Genomic DNA, 23626 nt, shown 5'->3' on the forward strand with positions numbered 1-23626 from the left:
ATGAGTGGTGTAGGTCCATGCCTGGGATCCAAACCCACAAACCTGGGCCACCGAAGTGGAGCATGTGGAACTTAACCACTATGCCATGGGGCTGGCCCCCAGTATTAATTTCTAATACCGATTTCAATCAGTAGTTTGATTTCTGATTTTGGATTCTCATTCCAAGCCCAGGACTTTTGAGGCTCCGGGTCCATCTCAGGTAACGCAGACATCGAGAGGGACCCACATCCCCCACGACCCCCAAAGCGTGGGTGGGGAAGGCCCGCCCTTCCAGGCCTTGTTCTTTTTGGCTCTGCGGCTCCGGACAGCACCCACCCCACTTGGTCTTGCCCACCTCAGGCACAGACCTTCCACACCACCCGGAGCCCTAACTGGTTCTTCAGCCTCTGAGCCCCTCAGCTTTGGGGACACTCACCCGTGAACAGGGTCCACCACGATGGCCCTCGGCTTTGAGTCCTTCTCCTTGAAGAGTGTCTTTCTCTTCAGCCCCTTGGTGTCGGCCACGGAGACGGTGCCCAGGACGGAGTCGGTCCAGTAGATGTTGCCATGGATCCAGTCGACTGCCAGCCCATCGGGGGCCTGCAGGTCCTCGCCGATGACGGTGTCGTAGGAGGAGAAGCCGGGGGCTCTGTCGATCTGGGTGCTGAGGAGGGAGGAGGGGAGCAGGAATGCGCTGGCACCAAGGGCGCTCATTTCACCCCCGGGCGGCGCGACGTGGGGCCGGGCTCACCTGTAGATCTTTCTCTGGGACAGGTCGGACCAGTAGACCCTGTTGCTGGCCACCTCCGTGTCCAGGGCGACCACGTTCTTCAGGTTGGGGATGAGGCTGGTGTACTCGCTGCGGTCCAGCGTCATCTTCCTCACCTCGTGGCGGTTGGTGAAGAACAGATAAGCGATGGTGCCTGGGGACCCGGGAGGGATGCTCAGGGGCGTGCAAGGGACCCGCACGCCCCCACCCGTCACCCTGTGAGGTCCGGCTGAAGCAGAGATGCCCAACACGGCGTGGAAAGGGCCTCCCTGTGTACGAACTACGAGCTTCTGATGCTCTGACACGCGAGGCCACGGAGACCCCGGAGGGAAGGCCCCTCCCGGGGGCGAGCTGGTTCCTAGACATAGTCAGCGACTTCAAAATGCAAACTAACCAGCCACTGCCCCTGCCTGGTCCCCTCAGGGCCAGGGACCTGACAACCAGGGACACGCCCGGCACCCCAGAGCCGGCTGAAATCATTCCAACCAGCCAATCCCAACGGACACCCTGCCACCTCCGTTGCTTCTGGTGGAAACCACGACAGGGGCTCCTGCCCACACGTCGCCCTCAATCCTTCTGCCTTCTGCTGGTGCTTCCCCGTGTGGCCCTGCGTGGCGCCCCCTCCTCCCGGGAACCGTGAGTGACAAGCTGGCTTGTCAATGGCTGTCGTCTCCTGATCTTTAAAGCCTCACTCTAGCTGAATAATAACACCTATACTTTGAGCCACGTGGGCCCCAGCATTTTACAACTAGAGGATAAGGATCATGTCTCATACGTACAGAGCAAGTCCTAAGGGCAGGGAATTCTGCTTGCTGCTTTTCCTACTCATTTTTCCTCACTGATCCTTACACTCCGATAATGCAACCCCCCTTTCTAGATAAGGGGATTGAGGCTCAGAGAGGGGAAGGGACTTGTCCAAGGTCACACAGCGAGTGAGTGGCAGAGCCAGGACTCGAACCCGGGTTGCCCCAACACTGGGGGCTGAGCTGTCACTCTGACACCAATCTTGACCAACAAACGGACCACTTCTACAACTGACCTCACTCCCAATATCGCTTCCCAGCCCCGGGGTTGAAGACCGTATAGACGCTGAGCCCTACAGACTGGAATGGCAGTGAAGTCTCAAACCCTGGAGGGTTTTATGAACTCAGTCCCCACTTTGCCCCAGAACCGGGACACACACAGGGACATGACGGAGGGAGGCCAGGCAGCTGTCAAAAAGGACGACAACAGGGGACAAAGACTTATGGCCTAAGGGGCCCTTGGGGAAACGGCAGCAGGTTTAAAATATTTCTGCAAAATTGGCCGTCACGGGAATCACACTGCAGGAGCAGAAGATGACACAAAAAGGGGCATTTGCACGACCAGAAAACCCCGCCAGGACGACGCCTCCAAAATCACGGGGTCCTTTGATTTAGCTGATTGTAAGAATTAGCCCTCCGTGGCAGTTCCAACCTAACCTTCAGGTGGCAAAGAGACTCAGCGATTTCCACTCTCTCGTTTCATTACGAGCTCTTCTATTCTGGTCTCTCTTAAATGCACTTGTTTTTGGGGTGTAAGTGCCTTTGGTTAATAACAGCTGGGGGGGTGTGGGCTGTTTGGGGCCACAGCTTTCCACTTCCTGACCCCCGAAGCCCACGGCGGGGCTGGGGGCTGCCAGCTGTCCCCTGTGGGGCCACCCTGGGTCTGTGGAGAAGCAGGACGGTGCGGCAGCCTCCTAGTAAGGCCGCGTCCTAACTGGGCTGCCCTTTCGGGGCCAGAGGCCTCGGCGACAGCTACCCCCGGGTCACTTGAGTCCTTGCGAAGTTCACATGGTGAAATCCCCGTGGCATGGCGCTCCCCTCCCCGTGCTCACCTGTGGCCTTGCAGGCCTTGGTGAGGGGGTCCAGCTGGAAACCCGCCTCACACTCACACTTGTAGCTGCCCTCGAGGTTCACGCAGAGCTGGCTGCAGGCGTCAGGGTCCTGACACTCGTCAATGTCTGCAAGTCGGGACAGAGAAGGGGGTTGGGGGCATCTCCCCCTCTGGTGTGGATGGAGCGGCGCACTCCAACCAAAAGCCGTGCCCCGCAGTGGCAAATGGGGGACAGCACGCCCTCTCTGGGGAAGATCTGAGGCCAGGGTCTCGGTGACCATCGGGCTCAGAAATGGAATCGTGGAAACGGACAAGCGTCATCTCCAGCAATGACCTGACCTCACTGTTCACCTCAGGGGTGCAGCCAGCAGGGCAAAAAATCTTTGGTTGCAGTTTCTTTAATTATTAACCTCAAAAGGCAAGAACCGAGGCAGCCCAGTGGCATAGCAGTTAAGTTCGCTTTGGCGGCCCCAAGGTTCACAGGTTTGCATCCTGGATGCAGACCTACACACCACTCATCAAGCCATGCTGAGGTGGCGTCCACAGAGAAGAACTAGAAGGACCTACAACTAGAATATACAACTATGTACTGGGGCTTTGCAGAGAAAAAACAAAGAGGAAGATTGGCAACAGATGTTAGCTCAGGGCCAATCTTCCTAACCAAAAAAAAAGGGGAGGGGGGAAAGAACCAAGTGCTTCTTCAGGGTCCACTAGACATCCTGTGCATTGGGCATCTCATTAAATCCTCCTACTATGTGAGGTGGGGACTGCTTTCACACCCACTTGACAGGGAAACTGAGGCACAGAGGGTTTGGTCACCACATCCGGGGAAAAGGCTGAGGAGGCCCAGGGCCTGTCAGGAATCACCTTCGCATCTCCGCTGGTCCACCAGCCGGAAGCCCTCGGGACACAGGCACTCGTGGCCGATCTTGAGGTCGCTGCAGATGTGGGAGCAGCCGCCGTTGTTGTCCAGGCACTCGTTAGTCCCTGCACCGGGCGGGGGACACAGATCGGTCACACTCGGGCCTCCAGCCACCCCTTCCCCATCACCCTGTGCTATTTCACCATCTTTATCGCAGTCACAGCAATGACTTGGAGGCCGGCGAAGTAACATGACCCCTAAGAAGACTGAAAATAACTCTTGTCACATGAACGCCATGGAGGAACCTGGAGGACATTCTGCCGAGTGACAGACGCCAGTCACAAAAGGACAAATGCTGTCTGATTCCACCTGGAGGAGGCCCCTAGAGGGGCCAGATCCACAGGGACAGAAAGGAGATGGTGGGCCCGGGGGAGGGGGAGGGGAGGGGAGATGGTGTTTCATGGGGACAGAGCTTCAGTTTGGGAAGACGAGAAGGTTCTGGAGATGGATGGTGGGGACGGCTGCACAGCAATGTGAATGGGCTTAATGCCACTGAAGCGGACACTTAAAAATGGTTAAGATGGTAAACTTTGTTATTTTTTTACCACAATTAAAATTGTTTTTAATTATAAAAAATTAAAAGCCACACACTACTTACTACAGTTACAAATATTAACTAATTTAATCCTCCCTACAATCGTAAAGACAGTTGAACTGCAGCTGGGGAAACTGAGACACGGCCACGTTATATGACTTGCCGAAGATCACACAGCTGGACCGGAAGCCGGGGGGCCTGGCTGCGGACTCTGCCCTCGCCCTCCTCGGCCTCTTGCCCACCTGCCACCTGTTCGTGCACTGCCCGAAAGCTAAGGATGGTTTTTACACTTTTAAATTATTGAAAAGAAATATAAGAGTCAGCCCTGAGGGCCTGGCGGTTACGGTTCGCTGAGCTCTGATTCGGCGGCCAGGGTTCGGGCCCCGGCACAGAACCACACCACCCGTCTGTCAGTAGCCGTGCTGTGGCAGCATCCCACACAGAAGAACTAGAAGGGCTTACAACCAGAATATACAACTGTGCACTGGGGCTTTGGGGAGGAAAAAGAAAAAAAAGAGAGAAGATCGGCAGTAGATGTTAGCTCAGGGCGAATCTTTCCCAGCAAAAAAAAAAGAAAGAAAGAAAAATAGTATTTCAGGACATGTGAAGTTCGATGAAATCCACATTTCCGTGTCTGTGACAGAGCTTTCCTGGGGCAGAGCCACACGCATTTGGTTGCATCGGTATGCGTTTCTATGGCTGTTTTCTTGCTACACCGGCTGAGCTGACTATCTGTGACAGAGCACGCGGCCTGAAAAGTCCAAAGCATCTACACAGCCGTGGATCACAGAGCACCAATGACACTTCCCGGGGGACCCACCGGCCGATCCCAGCAGCCCTGGGACGTGTGAGCAAGGCTGCCCCATCCTATGGATGTGAAAACGAGGCTTAGAAGCGGATCCACTTACCCTCATTGCCCTCACCACCATCTTTCCCCAGGGCCACAGCTCTTATGGGCAGCGGCGGCAGCTGGACCCTCAAGGGACCACGGCACCCATGTCTGGTCCTACCCCCCCCCCAGCTCAGCATGAGCTCTGCACCCCGAGGCTCACCGCATTGCCTGAGGGGCTCGTCCGACCAGTCCTCGCAGTCCCTGGCCGAGTTGCACACCTTGTCCAGGGGGATGCACTCGCCGCTGCGGCACTTGAACTTGCTGGGGCCCTCGCACAGGGTCACTGAGGAGCCAAGAGGAGCGTCAGGCGCCGCGGAGCGCCAGGGGCCTGCTGAGCGCTCGGCAAGAGTCTAATACTGAATCCAGCCAAGAATGTCCGCTGATGGACTCACGAACCAGACATCGCAGTGGCTGACCCCCGTGAACCCCCACCCAGCTTACAAACCGGAACATCGCCAAGAGCAGATGCTGGCCCCGCCCACCCATTTGCACACTGTCTGTGGCTGTTTTCATACCACAAAGCGGAGTCGACAAGCTGCACCTAAGATGTGGCCTGCAAAGCCGGAAGTATTTACTATCTGGCCTTTTAAGGGAAAAGTTTGGGGACCCCTGACCTAGATCATTTTCACAGCCTTTGCTGTCCCATCTGCCACCCTCTGCCATGCCCCCAGAGGTAATGATAATTCTGAATTTGGGGCTTATCACTTCCTTATTTTGTCATTAATAGTTCTATCACACATCTTAATGAATTGCATTAATTATATGGTTGAATTCTCTTCACGTGGAATTGTATTGTACATAGAACTCTGAGCTCAAAGATGTGAGCTCTGGACGCTCGACTTCGTTAAATCTCATAGTCCTGAAATAGGTGCTTTCATTATGCACATTTTTCAGATGAGTGGAAGTGAGGCTCAGAGAAGTCAAGTAACTTGCCCAAGGACACACAGCTGGTGCGGGGCTGACCTAGGAGGCTCCTGCCTCGCCTGGGATGCACCGTGCTCGTCCCCCCAGGCCCAGGACCCCCTCGGCATGGAGCGCAGCTCACCATTGACGCAGCCCAGCTCGTCACTCATGTCCTTACAGTCATACTCCTTGTCGCACTGTCGGCTGCCATGGATGCAGGTCCCGTCGGAGCACTGGAACTCGTCAGGCTGGCACGTGGCCACGGCTGGGGAAAGACAGATACGTGCTAGTTTTTCTCAAGGAGCTCCTTGAAAATTCACTCAAAAGCCACAGACCCAGCCGCCCATGCTCAGCAGACAGCAGTGACGCGGCCCGACCTCGACAGAGGCCGGCCAAGCACATGATGAGAAATGAGAGCAATGCCCTGAGTCTGACACAGCCGTTCAAAGGACAGAGACTGCGGACAGGAAAAGTGGCTATAAGACGACGGACGTGAAAAAAGACATTACAGTTAAAGCTCGGGGCCGCACGGGGTGACTGGATTAGGTCACTGCTGGCCACGGTGCACACGTGGACCTCACGCAAGTTTGTGGAAATTAATAAAAGAAACCTTAACTAACTAGAGCCAGGAAGGCCTGCAGGGGGAGCTCTCATGCCCTGTGACACATCGTCAATTGCACCAAATGGGAAGAGAGGACCTGCTTGCACCTTAGACGCAAAGTAAAACTACTTTACTGGGGAAGGAAGATTTCTCTCCTCACCTGGCAACAGCCCAGCCAATGAGAAATGCTACAGCCCAGCCAATGAGAAATGCCACAGCCCAGCCAATGAGAAATGCCACAGCCCAGCCAATGTAAATAGCACAGCTCAGCCAATGAGAAACACTGCAGCCCAGCCAATGAGAAGCTGTTGCCACCCTGAACTGTTACTTTCCGCCAATGGACTTTCATTTAGAAGAGCCTCCCTCCCCCTTTATCCCTATAAAAGCAGCTCCCCTTCCCTATTTATTGTATTTGCCTATGCCTTGCCTTAGCATGCACGTCCTAAGTTGCAATTCTTTTGGCTATTCCTGAATAAACTCATTTTGTGCCTTTTCAGATCAACAGGTTTTTGCTTTATACTAATTCGTTAAGCCGAAAGTTCACATTTCATGCACTTTCCTGTGGGTCATATTTCACAATAAAATGTTTGCAATTCAAATATTCGATTTCAGGATGTCAGCGAAAAGAGAGAATAAATCTGTGGGCTGAACCATCCCCCCTTCTCCTTTTAAAAACCATGCACATTTTTGGAGCTCTGCGAGTTCAAGCCGAGACTCGCTCAGCAATGATATAAGTAAAAAGGAGAGCAATCCTATTTTGAATCTTCGCACGTGTCTTTGCATTGAGGAAAAAGACAACTGGATGCAACTCTAGCATAACGAGAACTCTGATGACAGCTAAAAAGCAGAGAATGATGAAATTTTTAGTTTTCACAGATGTGTCCTCAGAAGGGCACACAGCCTTTCTGTGCCTCAGTTTCCCTATCTGTAAAGAGTGAGGGAAGCCTGGTCTAAGTTATGGGGATGAAATTAATTTCTGCTAATTTTTAGTATGGATCACATGCAAAGTTATCAATTGTTTTTAAAATGTGACATTTAAAAAAGTTTAATTAGGGGGCTAGCCCTGTGGTGTAGTGGTTAAGTCTGGTGCACTCTGCTTTGGTGGCCCAGGTTCATGGGTTTGGATCTCGAGTGTAGACCGGCATCACTCAAGCCATGCTACGGTGGCGACCCACATACTAAATAGAGGAAGACTGGCACAAATGTTAGCTCAGGGCCAATCTTCCTCAAGTAAAAGAAAAGAGGAAGATTGAGAACAGATATTAGCTCAGAGCAAATCTTCCTCACCAAAAAAAAAAAAATCTAATTATATCTGCATAGTAATTACAATTCTATGAACACTGTGTATGTGGACAAAGACACCAAAGAAACAGGAAAAGGAAAGCATGTTCTAGATTCACAGTGGTTCTCTCTAGCCAAGCGACAACGACGCTTGTTCAAGGAACAGTGACACGGGGCCAATCCAGGGCCACACCTTTTATCTGCACTGTCCCCAGCACAGGCACCACTAAGCATGTGTGGCTATTCAACTAATCAAAATTCAATAAAACTACCGACCCTGTTCTTCACTGTGCCTGCCACCTTGGTCAGCGGCTACTGTGGGGGCAGCACAGACGGGAAACAGGCCCCCATCACAGAAAGTTCCATCGGCGGCCCTGGACTTTCCCAGGCCCGCAGAGGCCAATGCTGTTGCCCATGCTACAGGGGAGAGGACCACAGCGCAGTGAGGTTGGGTCCTTGGCTGAGGGTCACACGGGCCGGATGTCACCAGCCAGGCCTGGAGCCCAGGATCTTTTCTGGAGCAAAATAATACAGGCAGCTGCGCCTTGCGCCCCTTGTGGAAAAAGAAATGTGACTGGAAATGGTTTAACCCCCTAGAGGGGCTATGGGTCCCACACCCGGGACGCACAGGGACGGGGGCCCTACCGCAGTTGTCCTCGTCGGACTTGTCCCTGCAGTCGGGGTCGCCGTCGCAGCGCCAGCTGGAGTGCACACACTCGCCGCTGCTGCAGTGGAACTCGAGGGCCGAGCAGGGGCTGTCGTCGCGCGGGGGCGCCGCGTCCCGGGCCCCGCAGCGCTGCGGCCACTCGTCCGAGCCGTCCTTGCAGTCGGGGTCGCCGTCGCAGGCCCAGAGCTCGGGGATGCAGGCGGAGCTGTTGCACTGGAAGCTGGCGGGGCCGCACGTGGGCGCCGGGCAGCTGGCCTCGTCCGAGCCGTCCAGGCAGTCGCGGTCCGCGTCGCACACGAACTCGCGCGCGATGCACTTGCCGTCGAGGCAGCGGAACTCGTCCTGGGCGCACGTCTTGGGGGCTGCGGGGCACGGGGAGACGACAGCGGCGTCACCGGGCAGCCTCCAGCGCCGGCCCCTCCGCAGATGGGGACACCCAGCCCAGCGGAGGCCCCACCCGGTTAGCAGACCCTGGAGAGGCGGTGCGGGTGGCGGTCACGGGTCCTGGACTGGGAACCACGGCCCCTCCCTGCCCTGCTCTTGTGCCCCCTCTGTGCCTCAGTTTCCTCATCTGTACCGTGTCTCATCATGTTGTGAGGACTGTTGAATTGACAGGTGCAGAGAACTCAGGTTGGGCCGGGCACACGGGAATCACTATTTAAGGGTCTGCTTATGATTAATATTAAAAGAACCCAAAAAGGCGCCCGCTGGTGGTGTTAGCAGTTAAGTTCACACGCTGTGGCAGCCCAGGGTTCGCAGGTTCAGATCCCAGACGGAGACCTCGTGCTGCTCATCAAGCCACACTGTGGTGGCATCCCACATGAAATAGAGGAAGATGGGCATAGATGTGAGCTCAGGGCCAGCCTTCCTCAGCAAAAAGATGAGGATTGGCAACAGATGTTAGCTCAGGGCCAATCTTCCTCACCAAAAAAAAAAAAAAAAAAACAACCCTAAAAGAAAGTGATAATTATAAGAAGTGATGGAGGCACTAACTCACCTTATTGTGATAGTCATTTCGCAATATGTACGTGTATCAAATCATCACATCCTCCACTTTAAACTTACACAAGGTTGTATGTCATTATATCTCAATAAAGGTGGAACGAGAAAAAAGAGTGGCTGGAAAAGAACACTAACCTATTTTATTCTATAACAAAGGAGTGGTTTCATCAGCCACTCATCACGCTGAGACGTGCATTTCTAACGCAAATGAAAGCAAATACGCTTGTTTCTTAAAGACTCTCTTATGGGCTTTTGTGTTTTGTGAACTTGAAGGGTTGATATGATCTTACTTATTTAAGTTTTTCCCAGTTTATTTCTTTTGGAGAGGCTTACTCCATTAAAAAAAATCTACATAGTTGAAAAAATAATAGTAATAATAAATAAAATCAAAGCGCCAAGACGGACACCCCGCTCCGAAGTGCCAGGCAATGGAAGAGCAGCTGATACCCAGCTCGGGCAGGACTCGTGGGGAACAGACTGTGACTGCTGCCCGGAACCTGGTCGGGCCCCACGGACGCGGCCAGGGCGCGCGGGCAGCCAGGCGAGGAACCACACTTACGACAGCCCTGCTCGTCCGATCCGTTCTCGCAGTCCACCTGGCCGTCACATCTCCAGAACTGAGGAATACAGCGGTTGACACGGCCGCCACAGCTGAAGTCTCCCGCCATGCAGGTGACGGACACTGTGGGAGAGACGGGAGCGGGTTGAACTCCAAGGGAAGACCCAACTGCCTTGCAGGTCCTCGCTTTGCAGAGAAGACCCCAGAGAAAGAGGGTGTCCATCCCAATTCCACTTTTCTTGGTCACAAGGAAGGGCATCTAATGGAGCTTGTTAGGGGCCGACCCCATGGCCTAGTGGTTAAGTTCGTGTGTTCCACTTTGGTGGCCCAGATTCACGGGTTTGGATCCCCGGCTTGGACCTACACCACTCCTCAGCCATGCTATGGCACCAACCCACATATAAAATTGAGGAAGACTGGCAACAGATATTAGCTCAGGGCCAGTCTTCCTCAGGGGGAAAAAAAAAGAGCTTATTAAAAAATCAGATGTTAGGTGATATAAGGGTTTTGGAATGAGAAAGAGGTAGTGGTTGCACAGCACTGTGAATGTATTGATGATACTGAACTGGCCACTTTAAAATGCTTAATTTTAATGCTTAATTTTAATTTTAAATGGCTCAGCAGTTAAGGGCACACGTTCTGCTTCGGTGGCCCAGGGTTCACTGGTTCGGATCCGGGGTGCGGACATGGCACGGCTTGGCAAACCATGCTGTGGTAGGTGTCCCACATATAAAGTAGAGGAAGATGGGCATGGATGTTAGCTCAGGGCCAGTCTTTCTCAGCAAAAAGAGGAGGATTGGCAGCAGTTAGCTCAGGGCTGATCTTCCTCAAAAAAAAATAAATAAATAAAATGGTTAATTTTATATTATATGAATTTCACCGCAATTTTTTAAGAAAGAGCCATTAAAGGACAGTTCCAGTAATATGTTCTCTCCCCATCTCCCAGTTCCTGGTTGAACGCATCCATGCGCTGGCCGTTTTCCCCCTCGTCTGTCTCCCACCATCGTGAAAAGGCTGGGGTCCTGTCACGTCCCAGGGGACTCACTGCACGTCTCCGGGGCCTCGTCGGAGCTGTCGCTGCACTCGGCGCGGCCGTCGCAGACCCACTTGTAGGAGATGCACTTCCCGTCCCGGCACTGGAACTCGCGCCTCCCGCACTCGCCCTGCGCTGGATTGCGGGGTGGGGGGGAGGGGGGGCGGAGTCAGACGCGGACCGGAAACGGAAACTCATCTCCGTCTATTTCCCGCCAACCGACAGACTCCAGGAATAGAAACCTATCCGGACCCTCCAGTTCCCTGGAAAAGAAACTCACACCGTAAATTCAATTCATGACCCAGAAGGACAGAGGAGGAGGCCAAGAATGTACCGGAAAGCGAGACGTGTCGACAACGTGTAAGACTTTGCTAGAACAGTTGCTGAGTCCAGAGTCTGGGCCCACGGGGATATGGGAACAACATGTCCGAACTTCCGTGCACACAGATAAAGAAAATTATTTAGCATGTTGCAAACCCATGTTGGAAATAGGGATGAGGGAAATTGACCCTGTAAAAGCATGAAGCTGAAGGAAAACTTGAGCTGCTCTCTCTAGTAGGTAGAGAGAGAATATAAAGAGACAAAAATTAACAGAAATTAGGGGCCGGCCGGGTGGCACAGTAATTAAGTTCGCACGTTCCACTTTGGCGGTGCCGGGTTCGCAGGTTCGGATCCCAGGTGGGGACCTAGCACTGCTTGTCAAGCCACACCATGGCAGCATCCCATATAAAATGGAGGGAGGCTGGCACAGATGGTAGCTCAGGGCCAATCTTCCTCACCAAAAAAAAAAAAAAAAAAAGTTATTTTTTAAAAGTCCTTGAAAGATTACATACATTAGAACACCCCAGTTCTTTAAAAGGAACAATGAAGGGGAATACAGATTTGTGGAACCTCTGGGGGTGAAAAAGACTTTAGGGCTTGAAGCCACGTGAAAGCAAGACCTTAAACTGATGAAGGAAGAGCTATGAGTCTCCAGCTCACCCCATCTTTGGCCCCAATGGAAGAACTGTGGTGTCCACCTAAGTCACTGCCAAGACTGAAGACGGCGGAGAGGCGAAGGGGGCCCACGGCCAGAGGGGAGCAGAAAGAACGGGCCTAGAAGCTTCCATTCCAAGCGTGTGAACCCACGGCCGCGCTCCTTCCTCCCATCCCGTCTCCTCTCTGCCTGTCGATCGAAAGCTTGTCCACAAGCCAGGACATGAGAGCAGCCTGGGGCACTGGATTTCCCCAGCTGCCCCGCCCCGCAAATCCGGTGAGTTACAACACGGTCCAGGCAGCATTCTGCTGCCCCTTTCGCAATGACCCCCGAGGGAGACACATCCTGCCACTGGGCCAGATCCCTTAAACGTTTCACAACCTCAGACCCCAAGTAGTTGCAGTTCCCTCTGCCTGCAGGGCCCCCTCCCGACTCCACCCCTCTGAGGCTGACCCGCCGAAAAACCGGGTTTGGGCCCCCGACCCTGTGAGCTCCTGAAACACTCCTCCTGTCACTCCTGTCACACTGTTTGGAAATCAGCTGTTTGCCCGTGTTCCTGCCAGTCTAGACTTAAACTCCGGGAGGGTGAGGAGTGTCTTTTTAATCCTTTCTGCCGACACAGCCACAGCCCAATGCCTGACAGTCGTTTTGTTCAAGAGGTGGGCGAAAATCAGGGAGGGTCCAGCACCTCGATGGGCAAAGATTCCAGGAAACGGGAGCTCTTCCACCCTCTAGCCTTTAGGAGGGTAACAGGGCAGAACCTGTCAAAATTTAAAGTGTGTGGGGCCGGCCCCGAGGCTTGGTGGTTAAGTTTGGTGGGCTCCAGTTCAGTGCCTGGAGTTCGTGGGTTCAGATCCCGGTGAGGTAACCTACACACCATCAGCCATGTTGTGGCAGCAACCCACGTAGCAAGTGAGGGGAGGAAGATTGGCACAGATGTTAGCTGAGGGCTAATCATCTTCAGCAAAAAAAAAAAAAAAAAAAAAAAGGGACTAAAGTGCAAAGTCCCTGGGACCCGGAAGAAATACTAACACGTGCATCCAGCAATGTTAAGTTCAGAGAGGTCCAAAGTCTTCCTTATAACAGAGAAAAGGAGGGAACAGCTGGTGGCAAGTTAAAATATGACTGCAAATTCTGTGACACTCCCTTCAAAAGAGGAGCCTAATTCACCACCCTTGGGATGTACTCTGGACTTAGTGACTTGCTTGTAAGTGGTAGAAAAAGGCAGACGTGATGAGGTGTGGCTTCTGAGCCTGGATCTTGAAGGCACCGTGGCCCCCTCTGTGATCTCTCAGATTGGACCCTCTCTGGGGTCACTTGCTCTGGGGGAAGCTTGTGACGAGGAGCCCTGAAGAGCTCCAAGCAATGAGGACCCTCCCCCACAAGCCATTGAGTGCACCATCTTGGAATGGAGTGTTCAGCCCCTGTCAAGCCTTCGGATGATGGCAGCCCCTGCAAATATATATGTATATTTTTAAAGTTTTATTTTTCCCTTTTCTTCCAAAGCCCCCTGGTACATAGTTGTGGGTCCTTCTAGTTGTGGCATGTGGGATGTCACCTCAGCATGGCCTGATGAGAGGTGCCATGTCCGCGCCCAGGATTCGAACTGGCAAAACTCTGGGCAGCTGAAGCTGAGCGCATGAACTTGACCCCTCGGCCATGGGGCCAGGCCCCCCTGCAAACATTTTTTTCCCTGCAGTCATCGGATTCCAAATTCGCGAGAGCCTCTGCACCAGAACCGTCTAGCTGGGCTGCTTCCGAACTCCTGACCCGCGGAAACTGTGGGAGGATAAACGCGCGTTGTCTTCAGCCACTCCGTTTTGGGGTAATTTGCTATGAGCGAGAGATCATTAATACACAACCTGAGATGGTGTGTCTGTATCTAAATGTAGATATACAGCTGCGTGTGCAAAATCCATGTACAATGAGGACGCAGCTCCCCTATGGCCAGTGAAAAAGATGTCGGTTATCCTATGTTGTGACATGGAAAGCTGCCCAAATTACCTTGTTAAGGGGAGAAAAATGCGAGGGGCAGAAGAGTTTCTATAGCTGTGTGTCGCATAATGATGTTTTGGTCAACAGTAGACTGAATACACAACAGTGGTCCCTTAAGATTAGGACCAGACAGGGGCCAGCCGGGTGGCGCAGCGGTTAAGTGCGCACGTTCCGCTTTGGTGGCCGGGGTTCACTGGTTGGGATTCCGGGTGTGGACATGGCACCGCTTGGCAAGCCATGCTGTGGTGGGCGTCCACATATAAAGTAGAGGAAGATGGGCACGGATGTTAGCTCAGGGCCAGTCTTCCTCAGCAAAAAGAGGAGGATTGGCAGCAGATGTTAGCTCAGGGCTGATCTTCCTCAAAAAAAAAATAAAAAAGATTAGGACCAGACAACCCAGGTGCGTAGTAGGCTATCCCACCCAGGTTTGGGTAAGTACTCTCTCTGATGTCCCCACAACAAGGAAAGCACCTAACGATGCCATCGCCCAGCAACGCATCGATCAAATGCATGCCCATGGTTAAGCGCTGCACGACTGTCATAGTTTTCAGTGGGTCCTATTTTTCTAAGAAACAAAATCTTATCTGTGTTTCGGCCTAGGAAAGAGTGGCAAGGCGCTCCTTTCATTCCTTTCGGGGTTGTGTGGTTTTCTTCTCAGAATGCTTCGTTCTTGAAATTTTTAAAAAGTAAAGAAAAAATAACGAAGTTCTCGAATACACACGGACAGAGGGGGAAACTGACTTGGCATTTCTGGTAAAGGGGTGCAGGGAAGAAAGCCGGCCCCCTCATTCATTTCTGCTTTGATGGTTCAACCAGCACTTTCTCGGAGCTTCTCCAAGAGGCAGTGTTGTGAGGTGGTTAGACGTGCAGACCTGGGGGTAAGTGACTTTGCAGGCCATGACACTAGGACTGAGCCACTGAATTAATCCTTCTGGGCCTCAGTTCCCTCATCTGGAAGATGGGGGGGAAGGGTGGGCCCTATTCCCAGGAGACTGTTGTTGAGGATTAAAGAACAGAACAGAAAAGGAGCAGGTGACGTGTTCGTTCGATGGAATACAACTCTGCGACAGAAAGGGACAGATGGCTGATAAAAGCCACAGAGGAATCGCTGAAACACTGTGTCTGTGTGTCTGTCTGGCTTCTGTTGCTCAAGAGTCCGAACTCTGATTGCGTTTATGTGAAGTTCTAGTTCAGCAAAACTAATCCAAAAGGATCGAAGTCAGGTTAGTGGCTGCCTCTGGTGTGTGACGCTGGCGAATGAACTAGAAAAAAGCGCAAGGGAACTTTCTGGAAGGCTAGAAATATTCTATATCTTAACGGGAGGCGGTTACACAGAGAGACATTTCATAAAACTCACTAAACTGTTGTTCCCTTAAATATCTGTCCATTTTATAATATGTCAATTAGACCTCAATTTAAGAGGGACGTTCTAGTCCAATGGTCCTGCCAGAGGTCAGGAAACCAGTCAGGCGAGACTATGAGAGATATGAGGGGGGCCAAAAAGGAGGATAGAGCTGATAAAGATGGAGGAATACAGAGTGTTTAGGAAAATCGACAGAACTTGGTAACTGAGTTACGGGGAGGCCGTGCTCCGGGGGCCACAGTGGGGAGCCGAGTGACGAGGAGGATGAGGACACAGAGAGCGGGAGGACGGAAGCGAACGGGTCGGGCTTTGGAATGTGCTGTGTTCACACATCCTGATACCTGCATTGCTCAACTACCGATCCCAACAGATATCTCCCCCCCGGGGGCCTTAGCATACACCCCACGCCCCATTGACTCACAGCTGAATCATAATTGTGCCAAATGGGGGAAATGAGTCACTTCTCTTTGCTGCTGGCACACGGGGTGCGCAAAAAGCGAGTGAAATTGGAGGCCTCTCAGAAAAAAATCAGAAGGAAGTTCAGGCCGGGGGAATCTTGGAGGAGGGGCTTCTGTCATCCCTGTCACCTCCCGCCTCGCCACCACCAGGTGATCTCAAATCTATTGGTCTCATCTCTCAGCCTTTGCAAAGGATCCATCTTAAAAGCAAAATGTGCCACCGGAAATATTGATAACATCTTAAAGACCTTTGAAGAGGGGTAAAGATAAAGAACAATGACTCTTTCCTGGACACCAAGCCTTCCCCTGGCAACAGTTCGCCAAATATTTGCCAGCCACGGGTGACTGAGGGACTCACCAACAGGAAGAGGCTGCCACTACCTATTTTCATCAGAACAGGCCTGCCCACAGCTGCCAACGGCTCCAGACAATGTTTGTATGAAAACTGGGTGGATTTTACTGTTCCGGGCGCAGCCAGACAGCAGTCGGCTGAGAAGTGAGCCTTGCTAGGTGCAAGGTCACTGGGGACAGAGATCAAGACAAGTGAGCGCCGAGTGACAGCACATCAGACGGGTGTGCCCACAGCAGGCAACACCATCCTGAGCAAGGGGACAGAGCTGGTCCTGTTTCAACCCCACAGCCCAAGAAACCACACATTGTTCTCATTTCCTCCCTGTTGTGAAGCAACTTTGGGTGTTCCATGTCACTTTCATTTGAATTTCAGCAAAAGCAAACCAGAGCCCCCTCCCATATGTCCCCGTGCTGAGGACGCTTAAAACGACCTAAGCACGGCACCACCTCAAAATAAATCTCTAAACATAGCCCTTAGATCTCTCGTTACAAGTAACCTGTCAGGAACAAGGTTATCGAAACAGAAAAGGAGAATACACATTTCTGCTTTTTGGCCAGCACACAAATGAGGTGGTAAACGCTTTCGATGTTTTCTTTCCCACGCTCCCGAAGACACTGGTCGTCTGGGAAAATCAAAACTGCAGAGAGAATCTTTTCGTTGAAAACAGAAGTTTACCAGACGCGGCTGGAAATGGTGAGAGATTGATTTACCCGTGCTCTTTTCCAAACTAGGTAACATCAAGGTCACCCCGGGGGTGACCTCCACAGTAGATTGTGCTGCCAGCTGCTGTGGGGAGGGGTGGCCTGTCTCCGACACTGGTCACTGCTAGACAGACAGACAGGCAAAGTGTGGGTACTATGAACGTACTCGGTGTGGCTTGTGAAGGGCCGTCAGAGAGCCGAGCCACAAAAGCCTCTAGAAGTGGGTCTTCTCAGGGGAGGACCCCACAGATCCCAGCAGGACCAGCCTGGAAAGACAGAAGGAGGCATGTAACTCTCCTTAAAGTTTTCAGTCTCAAAAAAGCTCTCCTTTCTTTGGCCCGTGTTGCCCTGGAAGGAAAGGATGCCTTGCAATGTCTGGTGAGCCCCCTGGGGCACATTGCCGAAGCTGACGCGACTGCCAGCAGGAGGCTGTCCTGTCGCTAAGTCTGGGTGTGCCCTTGGCATAGTGGATACCCCACACACAACTCTTCGCTGCTTTTGATCTGGCAAAGGAAAGGCATGGGGTTCAGAGTCCAGCCACTTCCATTCCCTAAGGAAAGGGACATGACGCCCCTCCCCTGCTGCTCCGGGAAATGCTTTGAAGGAGCAAGCCGGAGCGGCCAGGGCTGCCACAAATACACAACTCTGGGGGGAATGACTAGCCGCCAGCTCAGGAGTCCGGGGACGCATCAGGACTCAGAGCCTCCTTGAGCACAGAAAACCGATCACGTCCTCCACCACCCAGCAAGAGAGGAAACTAAAGCAGGCCACCCATCGTGCTCCAGACGTCCCCGCCAGGATTCTCTCTTAGGGAAGGTGGCTGTGAGCGTGTGAAGTACAGGTTAATCCGCTGTCTCTTGACCCAGCCTAGCTCCCTGCGCCTCACACCCTTGGGCAGCCCAACTCTTAGAATAACCGGCTCTGTGGGCCCACCACCTCCCTTCCTCCCCTCCCAGGGGAAACGGATGTGTCACAAGGAGCGATTCCAGTTCAAAGCCACCTCCGGGCCAATGAAGAAAGCTTCCTGCCATTCTGTTGAGCAGCCAATCCCAGGCTGGGCCGGTTCCGAGCAGGAAAAGGACCATTTATCTGTTTTCCAGGGCGAGGTCAGATGCCGCGGGCGGTCACTTACAGCCCCGGGACAACTCAGGATCGCGCACCAACCAGACTCTTGCCCGAGTCTGAGTTTGAAACGCCCTAAAGTGAGAAATCGCCCTGCGGGACCCACTGAGCCTCTGAACCCACAAGACGACCCTCAGGGGTCCCTCTGCTGTCGCTGTCCCGGCCCGGCTGGAGGTCTCCGCGAAGTGCCATTCGCGTCCGACCGAGGGGCGGGAGTTTTCGGAACAGTGTTTCAGCTCAGAAGGAACCGAGGCCCCGAGGGTGGCCCGGGGACCCATCTGCGAACTTGCCCCGGGCGGGTGGAGCGAGGGTGGCCCCGAGGACACAACGGGGACCAAGGCCTTGTCACCGATCCGGGAGGAAACCGGGATGGGGGCCCAGGCGCTCGCCGGCCGCCTCATCACGCTCGCGGAGGCGGCTCCAGGGGACCGGGACGTGTCGCCGCTTTTGGTGACAGGTGCCCGAGACGACACGACGCGTCGCCTTCTTCGCCTCCCGGAGAACCAGGTGCGGGGCGAGTGTCGCGCCAGCCCCGCCCCACTCGTGCGCAAGCCCCGCCCACACCGCGCGCGCCTCCGCAGTTGCCGCCTCCCATTGGCCAAGGGGAGTGGCTCGAGGCTCGCCTGTTCCAATCGCGCCCAATAGGAGTTCGGGGGCGGGGCAGGGGCGGGGCCGGAGGCGAGGCCAGGGGCAAGGCCGGAGGCGGTGGCTCCCGGCAGAAGCGCGCGAGGTCCCGGTGGCGGATGCCCTCCGCCGGGGCCCGGGAGCCCGCGGCGCCCTCGGGAGGCACAAAGCCCGCTTGGCCGCCGCGGGGACAGCCGCCCGTGGACGCGCGCAGGGGAGCGCCCGCTGGGCCCTCCAGGCTGAGCAGCCGGGCTTCGGGTCACCCTCGCCCCTAGGATGACTCCAGGAGGGGGTCCCACCTTCCCCAGAGCTGGCTATCCCGGTACTCCGCTCTGGGGGAGACAAGGGAGACACCTGGGGGGACAGCCGCATCCCGTTTCCCCTGCCTGCCCCAGATCTCCCCCAAACACTCGCGCCCCGCTCTGCGCTCCCTCCAGCCGTTTGGGAAGGACTTCGTGCCATTTTCCCACAAGTCTCCCCAGGATGGAGTCGCTTTTCGCTCTCTCCCCCCAAAAATTGCCAAGGTGCTCCCCGAGTTCAGGAGGCTCATCCCAAACTTGCGCGGGCGCCTGGAGCCAGCCTTACCTGCAGCCCCCGCCGCGACGAGGAGCAGGGCCATGGCCCAGCGCAGCCGCCAGTCCGCGAGCCTCATGCTCCCAGCCTCCGCCAGTAACGCCCCGGCCCGGGTCCCTGTCTGCTGTGTCGGCGGTGGAAACCCGGGCTTCGCGCGGCCCAGCAGCGACTGCACGCGGGGGCCCCGTCATTTGCAGCATTTCAATGTGAGGTTTCTCGCAGGGGGAGGAGTTTGCGGTGGGGTGATTTTCAAATATCTTCGCCTCACTGCGGGAGGAGGAGTTTCGAGAGGAGGAGTTAGGAACGGCCGATGTGACATGGGCCCCTTAACCCCTGAAACCCTGACTCAGATTCCAGCCGCTCCCGGGCAGGCTGCCTCATTTGTCGTTTTGTACCCCAGGAGAATAGGAGTCGTCCCAAACTGGAGCTGCGTCTCCTGAAAGCGCTCCCTTAAATTTTTTTTTCCTTTCTAGGAATTGTGGATAGATTTTCACCGAGTTTAGTCGTATATAATTTGTAGATGGTTCTTCCAAATCACCGTATAAACAGTCATCAACGAGGCATTTAAAAAAAATCCTCAAAAGTCCAGCCCCAAATGGATTTTGTTTTGTGCGAGCCAGCGCTTGAAGGAGGAGCAAAAACGTTTCTAAAGTCAGTTGACCCGATACCTGGAGCCTGATGTAAATACTGATTTCTCCTTTTACGAGAGGGAGTGAAACAGACAGAAAGGCTGTGTCCTCGCCCCAGAGCAAAATTAAAACAAAACAGGGGGCTGTCCGAGTTGGTCCTGATGCTGATGCTCAGGGCCGACGGAGAGCAGCTTTGGGGGACCAGGGAGAGCCATGTGGAATTCGTGAGGTCGCCTGCCAGAAGCCCCTGCCCAGAAGGCACGTGTGCGGATCTTGGCTGAACCCCACAAAAAGTCTGGCCGTCTCGGAGGGGTCCCCCAGGAATGAGCAGAGTCTCTGGGGTCTTACAAACTGAGCTGGGCCAGCGGGGTACTAACCTCTCAGCGGGCCGATGGGGAAGCCCATGAGAGAAGGCAGAAAAGAGGCAGAAAGGGGACAATTGAACCCATAGAAAAAAAACTGGTGATTAATCCCGAGGAAGAAATTTATGAGCACACTTTGGCCCTGAAGAGCCTCAGGCGTGGAATCAGACAGACCTGGGGCGAGCGGATTAGCTTTCAAAGAAGATAATGCCTGTTCCCCTTACTTGGCAGCTTCAGTGTCAGGGTCAAAGGAAATATCAGCCACCGCCTGGGGAAATTGACGAGGATGGGCAAATTCTGGGAGTTGCGACATTTACAAAAGTGTCAGCACCGCCTTCCGCTCCTTCTACCTTGTGCTACATTTTTTTGTGTCTGTAAGAGTTCTGGGTTTGATCGCCCTTCGGAAAAATTACAAGACCGGACAAGCTCAGTGTCTGTTGTGAGTCCAACATTCTGGCCCCAACAGGCCTGGAAAGGATTAACAGAAACGTTTTCCTCCGGGAAGGAACTTAGCATAAATAAGATGTCTACACAGCTAGCTCGACAGAGATGTAAGGGCAGACCTGGAACAGGGCCACAAAAACTCTGCAAGGAACATTCCTCGGGTGCCAAGGCCTGCACAGGGTCTCTGGGGCAGCTGTCCTCAGTTGTCCCTTTGACCTGCCTGCGGAAATCTCCAGGTCCCTTCTGTTCCTGCCATGTGTGGACACGGTGACATGTTGCCCTGAGGACGGGGTCACGCTGTTTCTCCACTTCTACTCCTTGGAGCCTCCGTTTCTTCTTCTGTAACCAGCTCATAGGGCTGTTGCGAGGATTAAGCAAATTGATATACACACAGGCATGCCTCGGGGATGTCGTGGGTTCGGTTCCAGCCCACGGCGATAGGACAGATACTGCAATAAAGCGAGTCACTCGAATTTCGTGGTTTCCCAGTGCGTATAAAAGTTACCTTTACACTCTCCTGTAGTCTATTAAGACTACAACAATATTATGTCTAGAGAAATAATGTGCATCCCTTAATTAAGAAATATTTTATTGCTCAAAAATGCTACCCACCCCTGGAGCCTTCAATGAGTGGTAATCTGGTTGCTGGGGGAGGGTCTTGTGAAAAATGCATTATCTGTGAAGCACAATAAAGCGAGTGCAGCCTGTATATAGTGATTAGAACCAAGCCTGGCACATGGTACACACCATATATGGGTTCGCCTTTTTTTTGGCTGTGTCTGTGTTGCAGCTGCATCTTTTCTTTTTTTCTTCTCTCAGGGAAGACCTTTTGCCTCGGAGGCACTGAAAAATAATCCTTTCATTTGAAAGTTCCTGAGCTGGCAAAGTCACCTGAGACAACCCAGGGTGAGCGTCCTCCTCGTTCTAATGGACGGCCCACCGTTTTGGCTCATTAATTCACCAGGAGGCTCAGAGCCCAAAGGAGTCCAGCCTTTGGGCAGAGGTGAGTCATGGCAGCTGCGATCTGGCCTGTGGCCCAGCAGGCACAGAGAGAGGGTGAATAACTGCGGGAACCTTGGAGCCTTCCGGTAGGTTCGATTAGGGACCCGCCTTGACCTCGCTGCCTTCGATCATCTCCATAAAAACACCCATAAGCCACACGAGGGCAGAGATCATGGTTGCATCTGCAGTGCCTACCTGTGGTAAAGGTTAAATAAATAAATAGAAAGAAAAGAGATTGTTGGGGTGATTGCAACAAGAGCAGAGATGCACTCTCTCTGAATTCCACTTTCGTTGGGATTTTGATAGTTTGGAACTCAAATTTTCTGTTTTTTTGGTGAGGAAGATTTGCCCTGAGCTAACATCTGTGCCAATCCTCCTCTATTTTGTATGTGGGATGCCGCCACAGCATGGCTTGATGAGCAGTGTGTAGGTCTGCACCCGGGATCCGAACTGGTGAACTCCGCGCGCCGAAGCAGAGCGCGCAAACTTAACCACCACGCCACTGGGCCAGCTCCTAGAACCCAAACTTTCTCCTGGGCTGCTAGTCCTTCTTTTGAAACAGAACACCAGACTGGAAAGCAAACCCGTATTGAGGACACGGAGAGAGCCCTGTCAGTGGTGGGGGGAGGGTCAGAATTGACCGAGATGCCACTGTGTCCTCGAGAGCTCCAGGAGAGAGAACAGGGCAAGATGTGTCCTAAGCAATGGGCCCATGCTGTGCCTGAGGATGCCGAGGCCGCTTCCAGTAGGAGAAGTGGAAGGCCACTAGAGAAAAAGGCTGTTTTCACTTAGTTTGAATACTTGAAACATTCCCACAGTTCAAAAGTTAAAAGCCTTTTTCCCAAGATCAGGAACAACACAAGGATGCCCACTTTCATCCCTTCCATCAACATGGTATTGGCAGTTGTAGACAGCGTAATTAGGCAGGAAAAAGAAATCAAGGGTATGCAAGTTGGAAAAGAAGAAGTACGAAAGAAGTTTCATATGTAGAAAACCCTACAGAGCCCACATACACAAAAAACTGTTGGAATGAATAAATGAATTCAGCAACATTGCAGGATATGAAATCAACACACTGGGCTGGCCTGGTGGCGCAGCGGTTAAGTTTGCACGTTCCGCTTCGGTGGCCCAGGGTTTGGAACCCAGGTGCGGACATGGCACTGCTTGGCACGCCATGCTGTGGCAGGCATCCCACGTATAAAGTAGAGGAAGATGGGCACAGATGTTAGCTCAGGGCCAGTCTTCCTCAGCAAAAAGAGGAGAATTGGCAGCAGATGTTAGCTCAGGGCTAATCTTCCTCAAAAAAAAAAAATCAACACACTAAGACAAGTTGCATTTCATACCCTATCAAAGAATAATCCAAAAAGGAAATTAGGCAAACAATTCCATTTACAAAAGCACCAAAAAGAATAAAATACTTAGGAATAAATTTAACCAAGAAGGTGAAAGACTTATACACTGAAAACTAAAAAATGTCCTGAAAGAAATGAAAGAAGACGCAAATAAATGGAAAGACAGCCCACGTTCATGGCTTAAGACTGTTCAGATGTCAATAGTACCCAAGGCAATCTTCAGAGTCAATGCAATCCCCATCAAAATCCTAAAGATGTTTTTGGCCGAAATAGAAAAATCCACCCTCAAATTTATATGGAATCTCAAAAGACTCCAAATAGCCAAAAGGATCTTTTGACACAGGTGCCGAGGCCATACGGTGGGGACTGGACAGTCTTTCCAACAAACGGTGCTGGGAAACGGTGATCTAAGTGCAGAAGAATGAAGGTGGACCCTACCTCACACCGTATACAAGAAGGAACTCAAACTCGATCAAAGACTTGAAGAGCTTTTGAAAGTTTCATAAACTCGTAGAAGAAAACATATGGGTAAAGCTTGATGCCACTGGATTTGGCAATGATCTCTTAGTATAAAAGTATAGGCAATAAAAGAAAAAAGAGATTAACTTGGGCTTCATCAAAATTAAAAACTATAGTGCATCAAAGGTCACTATCAACAGTGTGAAAAGGCAACACA

The 23626-nt window shown here is 52.8% G+C and overlaps 1 protein-coding gene and 1 long non-coding RNA gene across 3 annotated transcripts in view; one reads left to right on the top strand and one right to left on the bottom strand.

Moving 5' to 3' along the window:
* LDLR (low density lipoprotein receptor) overlaps positions 1–19432 on the bottom strand; it is a 29678-nt gene extending 10246 nt beyond the window's left edge. Inside the window, exons 1-10 of one of the 2 annotated variants that reach the window (XM_005611937.4) lie at positions 19174–19432; positions 11010–11132; positions 9965–10087; positions 8382–8765; positions 5997–6119; positions 5112–5234; positions 3470–3589; positions 2604–2729; positions 731–902; positions 416–643 (exon numbers count right to left, since the gene is read on the bottom strand). In XM_005611937.4, coding sequence (XP_005611994.2) covers positions 416–643; positions 731–902; positions 2604–2729; positions 3470–3589; positions 5112–5234; positions 5997–6119; positions 8382–8765; positions 9965–10087; positions 11010–11132; positions 19174–19240 — 1589 coding nt within the window. In that variant the 5' untranslated portion in view covers positions 19241–19432. Of the gene's footprint in view, positions 1–415; positions 644–730; positions 903–2603; positions 2730–3469; positions 3590–5111; positions 5235–5996; positions 6120–8381; positions 8766–9964; positions 10088–11009; positions 11261–19173 lie in introns of both variants that reach the window. The other variant, XM_070274080.1, reaches the window with a different exon arrangement.
* LOC138925158 (uncharacterized) lies at positions 16643–22964 on the top strand. The gene is made up of 2 exons (XR_011440986.1): positions 16643–16834; positions 21416–22964. It is a non-coding gene; the product is annotated as an uncharacterized lncRNA (long non-coding RNA).
* The last annotated feature ends 662 nt before the right edge of the window (positions 22965–23626 follow it).

The sequence above is a fragment of the Equus caballus genome, chromosome 7 (assembly GCF_041296265.1).
Source record: "Equus caballus isolate H_3958 breed thoroughbred chromosome 7, TB-T2T, whole genome shotgun sequence".
NCBI classification, from domain to species: domain Eukaryota; kingdom Metazoa; phylum Chordata; class Mammalia; order Perissodactyla; family Equidae; genus Equus; species Equus caballus.